Source organism: Taudactylus pleione, unplaced genomic scaffold (assembly GCF_031769625.1).
Source record: "Taudactylus pleione unplaced genomic scaffold, aTauple2 ptg000145l, whole genome shotgun sequence".
Lineage (NCBI taxonomy): Eukaryota > Metazoa > Chordata > Amphibia > Anura > Myobatrachidae > Taudactylus > Taudactylus pleione.
Genome location: NW_028284547.1, coordinates 629900 through 643879, shown reverse-complemented (window position 1 = coordinate 643879; position 13980 = coordinate 629900). Strand labels below are relative to the sequence as shown.

The 13980-nt window shown below is 44.2% G+C and overlaps 2 protein-coding genes across 2 annotated transcripts in view; one reads left to right on the top strand and one right to left on the bottom strand.

Moving 5' to 3' along the window:
* Positions 1–13980, bottom strand: part of DNASE2 (deoxyribonuclease 2, lysosomal) — a 77573-nt gene that overhangs the window by 47529 nt on the left and 16064 nt on the right. The gene's annotated exons all lie outside the window — the stretch shown is intronic.
* Positions 1–13980, top strand: part of LOC148522584 (tetraspanin-1-like) — a 31468-nt gene that overhangs the window by 14886 nt on the left and 2602 nt on the right. Inside the window, exons 5-7 of the mRNA XM_088474006.1 lie at positions 5805–5912; positions 7856–8008; positions 9524–9607. Coding sequence (XP_088330132.1) covers positions 5805–5912; positions 7856–8008; positions 9524–9607 — 345 coding nt within the window. The remainder of the gene's footprint in view (positions 1–5804; positions 5913–7855; positions 8009–9523; positions 9608–13980) is intronic.

Below are 13980 nucleotides of genomic sequence, written 5' to 3'. Positions count from 1 at the left end.
TGTTTACAGTCTGAGTCGCACACAGATATACAAGTGTCGCATTGCGACTTAGACACAATTTTTGTAAAAGAAAAGACACCAGATGCTAGCAGAGTTGCATGGAACTGGCGGCCCTCTCATGCCTGGCATATCGCGCTACATGGTGTATCGAGGCGAGATGAGCGAGGACACATCTGTACAACACTGGATGCATTATGTAAGCCTTACGCAAGATTTTAATAAACCTGTGGTAAGACCAAATAGAACACGGGTATGGTAACTATTATCCTTAATACTTGGGAGTTACTTAGTGTCATTTGGAATACTGTGCCTATAATATCATAAATAACATTTGAAATATATTCCTGTCTTTCTCAGTTGCCGTTCTTGGTATTATCCTTCCCATTAAATAGAGTTAAGGAAATGTATAAGGAGAGACACTCCGTGGTGCTGTCAGTGTGTATGACAGCAGCCATTATTTACTGGTTGTTATGTGCCTGATTTATAGGTGGACACAGGGAAACTATCGAGCGCAAGTGTCCTTTGGTTTCTCTCTGCGCATGCGTCGTGATGGTTGCCGCACTGAGACGCAGATCGTAATTGCATGGTGATCCTTGCAATTTCAATGGGCTTTTCTGAGTGTTAACTAAAGGGGGCGGCTACCAGTTGCGGGTGTATCACAGCCGTGTCGGTATCAGCGACTGCGTCTAAAGACACAGTTGCATGGATATCAGCAGCCATAGGCAGGTGCAATGTCCAATGGTGTGCCCGATCTTGCGCCGATAGTGCGTCTTTATACAATAGCATGCGTATTGGCCACAGCCGCTACTGTAACTGTGTCCGCCTCTGAATCATCCCCTATATAATCCTAAATAATGGGTATCTGGTTAAAGATGCCAGATATTATTAATAGCAAGAAGAGGGATGTAATAGATGTGTCCTTGTAATCTAGCCTCAATCTGCCACGCAGCGCGATTTGCCTGGTGTGAGTGAGCCGCCAGCTCCCGTGCTACCCTGCTAGCGTCGGACTCCTTTTTTTGCTGTGTTTTTTTTTTCGCACCAGCAGACTGTGTTGATTAATTTGACACTTGTATGTCTGTGTGCACCTGAGTCTGTATATGAAGCACAACGGAACTTGGAATGAAAAAAGCTGCGGCCGCTACATTGTAGCACTTCATATAACAGATTCAGAGACTCAGGAGCACACAGATATACAAGTGTTGCATATCATATTCATCAGCGCAGTCTGCTGGTGCGCCCTAGTGGCACTGCGTGCACAAGAGCTAAGGGCCTGATTCAGCAAGAATCGCAACTGTGATTACGCGCGCATTCGGCAGATTGTTGCGTTCTTAGCATGCGTATGCATAGCAGTGCGCGAACCAGCCACTGCGCAGTGACTACGCAGACTTATCGCAGAGTGATTGACAAGAAGTACCGTTTGTGGGAGGCGACGGGGGGTGGTCGGCGAAACACAGGCGTTCCAGTGCGTTCGAACGCCGTTGCAGGGCCGTGCATAAATTATCCACTGCGATGCCATATGCAGCTTGAGCTCTCATAGCGTGCAACGAGGTTAGCAATTTCTGAGTAAGGTCAGAGCTTGGTTTCGCAGTCTTGCTAAACATTGCGGATGTGTGTAAGGTAAGGAGGGCGTCCTTTTATAGTGCTGCAACGGCATAGCGATCGCAGGGATTAGCATCCTATCGCAGTGAGACTGCATGTGTAATCGCTATTGCAATCCATAATGAATAAAGCCCTAAATGCAGATTTTTGCCTGTATGCACAATTGTGAAAATCTATACGGCCCTATCCATATACTACTTCAAATACCCCTCATCATTATCAGCACACACTTCCACCCTCTACCTGGTGCAGGAGATCCATCTGAAACCCTGGGTACATTATACAACCAGTTATTGCTTCTGTACTGAACATATGTTGCTTCTCCTGATGCTTTGTTTGATGCCCTGAGTCAACCTTGTGTGAGATCATGAGGCAAAGCTTATGCAGGATCATGAAACAAACCTTATGTGAGTTCTGGAGACCAGCCTCTTGTGACGACTGAAGCCAATCTTAATAGGAAGTCTTTACTAAACCTTACGGGAGGCCCTACATGTATGCCTTCTTTGAGGCCTTGAGATAAGTTCTTAATAAAAATTGAGTTAATACCCATGTAAGCCTGTGGTATAAATCTAAGATGAGCCTTTGTGCTGAGGCTTAAAAGAGACCTTAAGATGCACACTAGGTTACTGGCCTTAATTTAAGTCCTAAGTAAAACCTTGAGCTAAATCTTATGAATGAGGTGTCATTCAGCTTTAGAAAGTTTTACCTGACACCTTTTTAGCTGACTCTTGACTGTGTAATATATTTAAACCCCTGGATGCTAGACATGTTCCCAATGATGTCATACCCAACTCCCAATGCTGTCATACTTACTACTTGTCACAAATCCACCCCCCCTTCCCCCTAAACTACTCTATTGTATTGTGAGAAGACTACCAACATGAATGAGATTCACAGGATGTTCTGCGAGAAGATAAAGGGCTTATGCGGCTGACGCATCAAACCTTCGAGATAAATAAAGTGGAGAAGTTGCCCATAGCAACCAATCAGCTTCTGTCATTTTATAGACTGTGCTAGATAAATGATAGCTAGGAGCTGATTGGTTCTTATAGCCAACTTCTTCACCTTATATCTCTGTAAGGTGTGAGAGAGCTGAAATTAATGTCAGTCTACTGAATGGTGACTTTAGCAAGCCGTTTAATAACACCATTATAAAATATTATTCATTTCTTTCAAAAGGATTTTGTTACACTGTTATTTATAAATCATTCCACTAGGCAAATACAAGAGCAAATGAAATAAATGTAGTTACATATTACCTCCTACAGGCTATTTATAGTACACGGTAAGTACAACTTAAATACACTTTAGAAATGGGATCATGGAACCCTGTAAAGAATGTAACAGACCAAAGAAAAAGAAGAAAGATGTTCTACTATTCTTATATTCTTATTCTATTTAGGTGCACATCCCCACAAGATGATATATTGAAAGTTATTGCACTAAGGGACCTATTCATCAACATTAAAATAACGTTTTTAAGGACATTTTCCTTAAATAACGTTATTTTGGTATTCATGTAGCCACTTAGCACAGGAGATATCACAGATATCTCCTTGCTAAGTTCCCCTGCGTTAATTTCCACACTCCCCATACATTAGTATGGGGATGTGGAAATTATGGTATTCATCAAATTCCGAAAATTATCAATTTTCGGAATTTGATGCAGTTACTATTCGCCACTGTGAAGTGGCGAATAGCAGGTGAAACTTACCTGTATCCGCGTGTGCAGGTCCCCCAACGAGTCCCTCCGGCGCTCTGCTCCGTCCTCAGGCTCCAGAGGCTGGTTGGACATGTGTGCTCCCCAGCAGAGCACAAGAAAGTTTAGAAAAATATATATATATTTTTTTTCTAATCAGTCATGTGATCTGCTGGGAAACCACATGACAGACCAGCAGGACGGAGCCGGAGGCTGCTGCGCAGACAGGTAAGTCGGGGCGGGGGGAGGTGAGCGGAGGGGGGTGGGGGGGGTCGGGGGGGGTACGAAACTTAACGCATCTGTAGGCAGTGCTGCGCATGCGCTGGTTTTACAGATGTAACAGCGCATGCGCAGCACTGTTTCCAGATGCGATAAGGCAGTGTAAGCAGGGAAAAGTATCTATTTCCCGAAAAGCTGTCATCGCAAAAATGACAGCTTTTCGGAATAGATACTTATGGAGAGGTGGAATGATGAATTCCACCTATAATTAGCTAGAACTCCATGAGAGTTCTAAAGCTAATTATCTCCAGAGATTTTTTACGTTTAATGAATAGGCCCCTGTGGGGAAAAGATTTATGCAAAATGGAGTCTTATGTGGATACTTTTACTTTTCTAATGTAACCCTGTAGAGAATGCAAGAATGCAGCCACAATACACAAGAGTGCTGAAGTAAAATAGATTAGACTAGTAACGCAGATTAAAAGAAACGTACCACAGGCTTCAAAAGAAAACACAAAAGAAAAACACTTGGAAAATTTGTGGCTGATGCATAATTATTATTATTATTATTATCCTTTATTTATATGGCGCCACAAGTGTTCTGCAGTGCCTTACATAGTACATAGAACTAATAGGTGAACAAGAAACAAGTAACTTACAGTACATTACAGTGCAGGACAAGGACATGACTTATATACATTACTGAAATAGTGATTAAAGCACTCACAATAAGCTGCCGGGAGTTGGCAGTCACGTGTTAGGTGCCCTAATGGGGAGTAGAGAGTAGAAGAAAATGTAAAGAGAAGCACATGAGGGAAGAGGTCCCTGCTCGTGAGAGCTTACATTCTAAGGGGAGGGGCAGACAGACAGGCGTGACACAGAAGGGGAAGATAGGAAGGAAAGAGCATGAGGTGGGTTAGGATGAGTGCTGAAAGGCCTTGTCTCGCACTGCACGATGCAGACGTGCGCTTATGCAAAATTTACGTAGCTTTCAGACATATCGTTTGCACTGATAATGATAATGGGTATTAAACTAAGCGCACGGATAGGAGCTGTCACAATTCTGCACAGGGTAAGAGTATGCATTTTTTTTCCGTGCATGCAATGCTGGAGGAATTGCGGCTAACTTGGACTGTAAAAATAAATTAAAGCTAAGAGCCGAATTCAATTAGAGGCGAAAAGTCGCATTTGGCAAAAAGCATTCGCCAATGCGAGCTTTTCGCCACATACCAGCATGTCGCGCTGTTCAATTCCCGGACGTTTTCGCAGGTGCGAAATCTCCCTAGGCTAAAACAGGCGAAAAGTTTTCACCACCTCAGAAGCGGGAGAAAAGATGTGCAAAATCCATATTTGGCCCAAAAATGTGGGGACTTGGGAGCAGGCAATCGCACGGCAAGGCATTAGCACGTCCACTATGTCTTGGCGTGCGATCACTTTGTGTTTGCAGACGTTCACTAGACATTCCTAAGATGCCCACTTGCGCAAGTCATCTCCTGGAAGTGCATGAAAACATTAGTACATCGAGCACCATCGGATGCGATCGCAACGCTTGAGATTGACTATATCCTGCCGCAAGCACTGCGATCACTTCAGTGTGAAGTTTAAGGTGACGTGTACTATGACGCTGCCTTTTAATTATCCACGCCTCTGAAACGGCGTTGAAACACTCAGGCGCGCCTGTGTTCGTACCTCCACTCCCCCGTTTCCAGTGGATTGCCCCTGTCACCACCCACAAATGGCCTCTCCTGTCACTCATTCAGCTAGGTTCGCAGCGAGCAATTGCTTCCCGAGCGTTCGCACTGGTTCGCGCACGCGCATTTCGATGCGTATACATGCACAGATTGAAACTAACAGCCAGCTACGAGCGATCGCATCCTAGCGAGCGGGTCTGAATCAGCTCCTTGGTTCAGAACCCTTTGAACACCCTCCCTAATGACTAATTAGGCATTTAAAAAAATAAATAAAAAAAAAGTTATTTCCCCCTAATAATTACATTTTTGGGGTGAAAATTTACAAAGTGTTGGAAAATGGGTCAGGTATTTTGGGGTACTGTATGGATGGGACATCTGTTTCCAGGTGGTTGCAGCAGGGGTATTTTTAAAAGTTTTTAAAACTGCATACTAATACAGGCGAATGAGGCGAAAAGATTGCAACGGCGAGCGCTTTTCGCTGATTGCGACTTTTCGCCTCTAATTGAATTCGGCCCTAAGTGTTATAAACCACACGACACAATGATACATCAGAATACTATTAGTGTATTGCTGTAACAATATTTCCTGCTTATAAGGCTGAGAGTGTCCTAAAAGACAAAGGCTTGAAATCCCTGAAGGAGGTCTACTATAAGACTGGTGGCAAAGGGCTGGTGGAAGAGGCCTGGAATGCAGTCATGGATAAAGTAAGTTTGGGTACCTGGTGTGTGTGTGAATATGTAGCGTGGAAATACTATATCTTTTATACATTTATGTAGCTGAAAGAGAACCAGTCTTATGTATGTTCTCATCGGTGAGTTACCCATACACTTTTGATGAACATTTATGTGTACGCACAGAACAAAAGCTTGGTCCAATTAAAATGCAGGCAGATTGGATATGGTTTTGGCATTAAATTCCGACAATAGATGACTTTGTTGGCATGTCTGTGAGTGGTTATGTCAACAGAAAATATGGTGGTCCTAAAGATCTGTTGGTTCAATCGACCCTATTTGGCAATTCACATGTATTGCCAAATTGGAAACAGATGGTTATTTGGTGCACACCTAAACTCACAACACTTGATATAATTATCTTGTGTGGTGTGTGTAGGAAGTATAATATATCTAATCAGTAGTTGTGTAATGGGTTCAGGGTGGCCTATGGGTCAAGTCGGGGGGCACACATTCAGTGCCCAGAACAGACCCCACTGTGTGCCATGCAGTGGATCCCCCCATATTATTATTGTTAGAATTTATTTATATGGCACCACAGGGGTTCTGTAGCACCATTCAAAGGGATTAAGCTGACAACACGATACATAAGTACAGACTTTAGAGAGGATTAAGGGGAGAAGGCTCTACTAATATAAGCTCACAATCGATGTATTCAGCCAGCTAGACCATCTTTCCGGTGATATCTTCTGAAAGATGGTGATGGGGCAATTGATAGCCATTGCTATCTTCTGTGTATGTTCCATCATCCCAAAAATATCACCCAAAATATGGCGTCACCGGTATCTATAGACAGACAGTTAAAATGTCGACAATGTCTAGATCAGTGTTTCCCAACCCCGGTCCTCAAGGCACACTAACAGTCCAGGTTTCTGTGATATCCATGCTGAAGCACAGATAGTTAAATCAAAAGAACTGAGGTACTAATTAGGACACCTGTGCTCAAGTATGGCTATCCTTCAAACCTGGACTGTTAATGTTTCTTGAGGACCGTGGTTGGGAACCCCTGGTCTAGATAGACACCAGATGTTAGACAGGCATTAGGTCGACAGGGACAAAAGGTCGACACACTAAAGATTGACTTCTACAAATGGTCGACGGTCAAAATGTCAACATGAAAATTGACGACACTTTTTTTTTTTTAAGGATTAGGTTTGAGGTTAGAGTTAGGCACTTACTGGAGGGTTAGGGTTAGGCACTTACCCTGACGGTTAGGGTTAGGCACTTACCGGAGGGTTAGGTTTAGGCACTAGAAGGGAAGGTTAGGGTCAGGCATCTACCCCGATGGTTAGAGTTAGGCACTAGGAGGGAGGGTTAAGGTAAAGATTAGGGTTAGAAAACAAAAACATGTTTCGAACCATTTGTGTGGCGGACCATTTTCATGTCGACCTTTTGACCTTGTCAACCATTTAGGCCTGTCGACCTTTAGTGTGTTGACCTTTTGCCCTGTTAACCCTTTGTCCCTGTCGATCTATTGCCTGCCTAACATCAGGGGGTAAATGTAATAGGGTGCGGAGCTCTGACATTGGCGAGTCCCATACGAGACTGCCCGATGCTTTAAAGTAGCAGCCATTTAATATGCAAAACCAGGTTGATTTTACCTGTTAAATAACTGCTACTTTAAAGCATCAGGCAGTCTCGCACGGGATTCGCAGATGTCAGAGCTCCGCACCCTATTGCATTTACCCCCTGGTATCTATCTAGACATTGTCGACCTTTTAAATGTCTATCTTTTATACAACACCCAGGAGGAGGTATGGGTGGCGCCCCCTGCTGCATGAAGGGGGCACCCGCAGCACACGGCTCCCCTGGGCATTAATATGCCTCTCATTATAATAGTTCTAATATGTATGTGGCTAATTACCTTTCAGGACATTGTTTTTTAATATTATTTCCCTCAATTTGTTTCCTTTAAGTTCAACTGCTGTGGATTCTTTGGTTACAATGACTTCATCAACTCCACATTCACCGCGAAAACGGCTTTGAAGTACCCCAAAAACTGCTGCAAAAATGCCAAACTAAAAGAGTGTGATGGCCTTAATATATCTGACAAAGTTATCTATACAGAGGCAAGTAGGGACCAGTTGTACGAGGATGTGTTGAAGTCTGCGTTAAATTTTAAACAGGATCTTTATTTATATTGTTAATGTATGCCAAGTAATCTCTGCATACAAGTAAGTATTTATTTGTTTTTGTGGTGTTTTGTTGTACACCCATCTTTTGACATACAGGCCCTCATTCAGAGGCGGTCGGAGGATGCAAGCGGTCGCTCAGAAACTGGGCGGCCGCTTGCATCCTGACCGGCCGCCTCTGTTTCGGTCATTAGGCTGTGGGTTTACACCCACAGCTCTAATGACCGCTAGGGTGATGGTCGCGATGGTCATAGACCATCGGGGCTTACGACGAGACCCTAGGGTAGGGTCTCACTTGTCGTAAGCCCCGGAGAGCTTCTGGCTCTGTCAGAGCCGGAAGCTCTCCACTGACATCACTAGTTATGTCAGTGGGGCCTCCCCCAAACGGCAGGCGTTCCCATAGGAACGCCTCCGTTTGGGCTGCCACCCCCCGGCCCGCCTTCCAAACGGGGCGAAGCTGTCAATCAACATCGACAGCTCGCCCCCTTTGGAAAGAGACCGCTACGACCGGCGCTGTCGGTCGCAGCGGGTCTCACGCATGCGCACGAAGGAGCCAGCTCCCTCGTGCGCATGCGCACTGGACAAACATCGAGGCGGCCGTGCGGTCGTAGACCGTACGGCCGCCTCTGAATGAAGCCCACAGTATCTGGCCATCAAAATGTCTTGGCCACGGGTTTGAATGTGCACTATACCAGATGGGTGTGATACAGTGAGCTGCAACTTTGGACATCTCATATTTTCTGTGGGGTATTGTAAAATTCCACATGAACACCAGAGACCCTGAGACAGAAAGGACCATGACCACATGAGTAGGTGCTGACCTATGCATATTAGCAAAATGAGATTTGATTATTCTGTAATGAGCCCTTAAGCTCACTATAGGCATGGGTAGAAAGAGCTGTTATACAGGCTGTTATACACTAATTATGACTCTGGCCCCCTACCTCTTACCTGTCAGCAGTCCAGCACACACTCACAGCCACTGAGCAGCAGTAGTCTCCTCTGCATCTAGGGGGGATCGATTACACTGATTCCACCCCACCAGATATGCGTCGGGCTGATGGGCTTTCAGCGCCACTCTCCCCAGCGCACAAGCAGTGCATGTTTTTTCTAAAGGGGCGTGGCCACACTTTTCACGATTAGGCCTTCCCACCCGATAGTAATGGGGCCCGGGCCGGCTCTCTACAGCCATGAATGGCTGCTCCCAGTGACTCCATGTATAAGGGACTCCTTGCTCATCAACCTTCTGTTTAGAGATTAAAGTGCAGGGTGTCCCACACACGCAGTGGCCTCTGGATACCCTCTGTAATAATATAAAACTTAGAATCCTACTATGGAGATGTCCAAGCATTTCCTCAAATGCTGCCTCAAACATATAACACATGTAACGTTCTCCCCACTAGCTACAGCAGGAATTATAGCAATTCATTTTGATTATCTGTTGACATGCAGGGCTGTTTCATGGCAATAGCAGTTGCGGTGAAGAAGAACAGTGTGGCTATAGGAATAGCAGCAGCCGCTGTAACTGCATTTGAGGTAAATATTCAAGATATTCCGTGTCATTCTACTGTGTAATATGTGATATGGATTTACATATCTTTCTTTCTAGTAATCCTTACATGTCTTTATGTGTAAGTACTTGTCTAGCTTTGTGTTGGGGGTGATGATGTTTTGAGGCCTGATGTCCTGTCAGGCATGGACAGGTACAAAAGTTTTGACTAAAGTGAACCTAGATACCTTGTAGATTAGGAGATACATTTACTAAAGGTCGATTTTGATGTCTAAAATTCAAATTAGAAGCGAAAAGTCCGTTGCTGGACTTGTCGCCGTCATTGCGAGTTTTGGGTGCGAAAAAGTATCGCCCTCGTCCCCGCTTATCCCCGTATTCAATTCCAAACTGGCGAAAACGGGACCCGGCAAAACTTAAATATTCGAAAAGTTCTGTCAGTTTTGGGGAAATCAGCCTGACACCCCCCAAAAGATGCACTGACATGGGGAATCACTCTGGATACCCCCGAATAGCCCTGCTGAAGGTATTTGGCCACTTTAAATGGTCTCGAAAGGTGCTATTTTGCGTGTTTTAAAAAGTGGTGAAGAATAGCACTTTGGTGGGTTTTTTGGAGAAAATAACTAGTCTCTTCAAATTTGGGGTACAAGACAATGGGCATTAGCATATTTTAAAGTTGCTAATGTAACGTTTTAAACAATGTGAAAATCCAGCTGGCGCAACCACCTGCAATCATAAAAACACCTGCTGCTTATTTGGGGACCCCCTGGAGTCTATTTCGCTAGTTTTTAGCTTTGTACCCCAACTTTACTTTGGGTTTTTTTTCGCCCCAAAATGAAAGTACTTTTTTGGGGGGGTCCGAAGGTACTTTTTAAAAATTTTTTGACACAGCTTACATTTAGGGACCTGTCCAAGGGCTGCAGGGTGGTTTTTGGAAGTCTGCACCCCAAAACCCCAATTCTGCACTTTTTCTTGCCACCTATTCATAGGCGATACTTTTTCACCGGGTCTGATGCATTTACTTTACGCACCGACGAAAAGTCGGGCTAATTGAATACGGGGATAAATGAAATCGGCGAAAATGACTTCATCTGTGAAAAAGTATCGCCGAAACTGAGTTTTCGCTTTTAATTGAATACGGCCCTAAATGTCAAAATTTTGATGATCATCATGGGCTAAAGAGTGGCAAAGTCAACAAATTGTCTCACAGAGGTGAGCCCTTGGACAGCCATCGGGTGAAAGGGTATGCAGCATCACAATGTTGAAAACCAGTGGCAACAACAGGGAATAATGGCTATTAGGAGACCTATGTTTTGCGAATGTGCTTTCATGTGGCCCAGTTAGACATCCACAGTGGGTTATCTTGAACTTACTTAGGAAGATCAGAGTGGAGAGTGGAGAAAGGACACCAAAGACATGTTGGGAAGAAGAGCCTCCTCAATCGGGGGTATTAGCATATCCGACCGTTTGATGTAGCCAATCCCTAATATATCTAAGGATAATTAAGCACAGATTGGGAAAATTGATACCACCCTCTACAACTCTTTGCTGAAGCTTATAGGGGAAATACATAGGGGCATATTCAATTTTGTGCATGATTGCAAAAATCCCGCACCTGCGAGGTTTTTCCTGTAAGTGCGTGATTTTTGCAATTCAGTTAGGAGCAGGAAAGTCCTTCTGGGTTGAGGAAAGCTTGGACAATTCTGCCACCTGTGGCAAAGGGGCATTGGGTGTGAAAGTGTAGCTCTATACGATGTATCATAATAATCGTGGAAATGCAGAGACAGTCATGGGCGTGGCCGAGTGCACAACACCTGTGATTGGATAGGGATATACTGATAGTGTTTCCTGCTCTTCGTTTTGGCCAAACCTGAATTTTTCTACTTGCCTTTTTGCCCCTTCTGAAAACATGGATGAGAAACATGGGACTGTTAAAGTAACGCAAGCGTTGTCAGAGATCACAATAACATGGATTGAGGTGGAAACTACTCTGGAAAAGAAATGGTCAGCAACCAGATTACAGTCTACTATGTAGAATGACATGGTAATGAAATGTGCATGGGGACTGTGACTTCGCCAGTGATCTGAGAGAGACTAAAGGGGGGTATCCACTTAGCGATTTAAACAAGCGATTGCACGATAACTATGCAATCGCTTGTAAAACGCGCATGCATCAGCAATGTTTTGGACGGAAGCGACCCGCGAATAGCGTGTCCGCGGGTCGCTTTCGACATCCGACATCGCCCGTACATGCAGGTTAACCTGACGATCTTGTCAGGTTCTGCATGTGCGGGGATGAGGGATGTGCCAGGACTGAACGAGTGAACGTTCAGTCTAGGTACATCACTAGCTATACAAACGACAGCACGATTGCAATGTCGCAATCGTGCTCTCGTTTGTATATCGCTAAGTGAATACCCCCCATAAGTAATTTTAAGTAGATGAATATTGCGCCAGTGGTATGGGCAGCAGGCCATCAGCAAGGTCTAATTGTCAACTCGAGGTTCATCAATTGTATTCAGGTCACCCTCTACAATCAGGTTACAATAGTCATTGTAGGGTTCGTTAAGGATATAGACAGTGATCAAAGTAAGAAGACAGAAAAGCAACCAGTAGGGAACATCTTCCTGGGTTAGCAGCTACCCTAAATCATATATTGCACATTTTTTTGTTAAATATCACCGCAACATATCTCATCTTTTGGTGCTAGAAGCAACAAGACATTCCCCCCACCCAGGTGTCTTCCAAAGTGGATGACTGGTCAAGATACCAATGAGCCTCCTGATTGAAGGCGATATCAGGGGCCAATGTTTGCAGATTAAATAACTTGTTACCGAGCAATGGATTCACTACCCAGTGGAGGGTATCTGTCAGCAAATAAAAATATAACACAAAGAAACATGGAGACAGGGAACCAACCAAGAATGGGACTTCAGTCTTTCAAATATCTCTCTCTCTTATTTTTCTTGAATTACAAAATTATTGCAGAACATTTTCAAATCAGAGGATCTAATTATATCATACATTTCCTTACTATCGCCTTACTTTACAATGACTTGTGTTGGGCTAGAGCCAAGAAACCTGCAAACTGATTTCAGTTTTGTATCAGTGAAGAGAACTCACACAGTAATAGACTTAAAATGCGAGTCATAGGGTCATTGTGTTAGCAAAAGTTACTAATAAACACCTATTCAGAAATATACAAAATAATTCATAAAAAGGAAAAGCACAATAGTGAACCAAATACATTGACTATGTGTTTCTTTCCTGTGTTTCTTTTTTGCAATTGCTACATGCATTAAGCAGAACAGTACAAGACTTACATGATACCGATGTGCAGCGTGTCGCAAAAGTCACACGTGTTGAAGATGTGACCCAGACAGCATCCTACCAGAGAGCAGAGAAAATGGACAGACATTAGGCAATTAGGAAATCACTGCATTCCCATTTGTCATGTCACACCTCAGTATGGGTAAGGGCATGAATAAGGATGCCGAGATTCCCTTCAACTGCCGGTGTGCAAATATCTGTATTATAGGAGAAGCTGGAAGTATTGGAATATTCCTTGGATGAATGCAGGTTAGGGACAGTAATAGACAGAGGTGCATCTGCCCAAAAATGATGCACTGCATTTTTCTCTATTACATAAATGACACATTGTACATGGACTCCACAATTTCTGGACCAGCTTCATTCCACCCAGTGATGTTAACTTCACTACTCTCTGTATGCGGGTTGGGTACGGGATGGCGGTGCCCGGGATCTCGGTGGTCAGAATCCTGACACCGGCATCCCGACTGGGTCACAATGCAGACAGATGAAGGTAAGTATATTACCTTAACAATGCCCCTAACCCTCCCTTCCTAATGCCTAACCCTCTCCTCAAGTGCCTAACCCTAACCTTCCTCCTAGTGCCTAACCCTCCCCCTAACCCCACAACTTACTGTCGGGATGCTAGCGCCGGGATTCTGAGCGCCGTCATCCCGACAACCTAGATGAAGGTCGCATCCCCTGTACACTTCTGTATACTCAAGCTCATGACTGCACTGGGAATTATATAAGAGATAATGCACTGCCTACTGTAAATCAAAGTTACCTCCTGCTAGTGGCTAATCTTCTTGCAGGTCTACAGGGATCCTGACGGTGAATTAGTTGCTCAGGTTATAGGCCTGGGGGTGACTAGTGTTAGGAGTCCTGGACCTGTGAGTCCACTAAAAGAAAAGTATTGCTGTTTGGAAGATTCTGTGTACCAGCCTGTAACATCTTGCCTGTGAACACTGCACTGTCCTGTATACCTGCCTGTGGTAAGGAAATAAACATCTGTTGGATTTTACCCGGTCTATGTGATTCTTGTCACAATATATATATATAAGGGCTGTTATTACCTTTACACGAAGTCTCT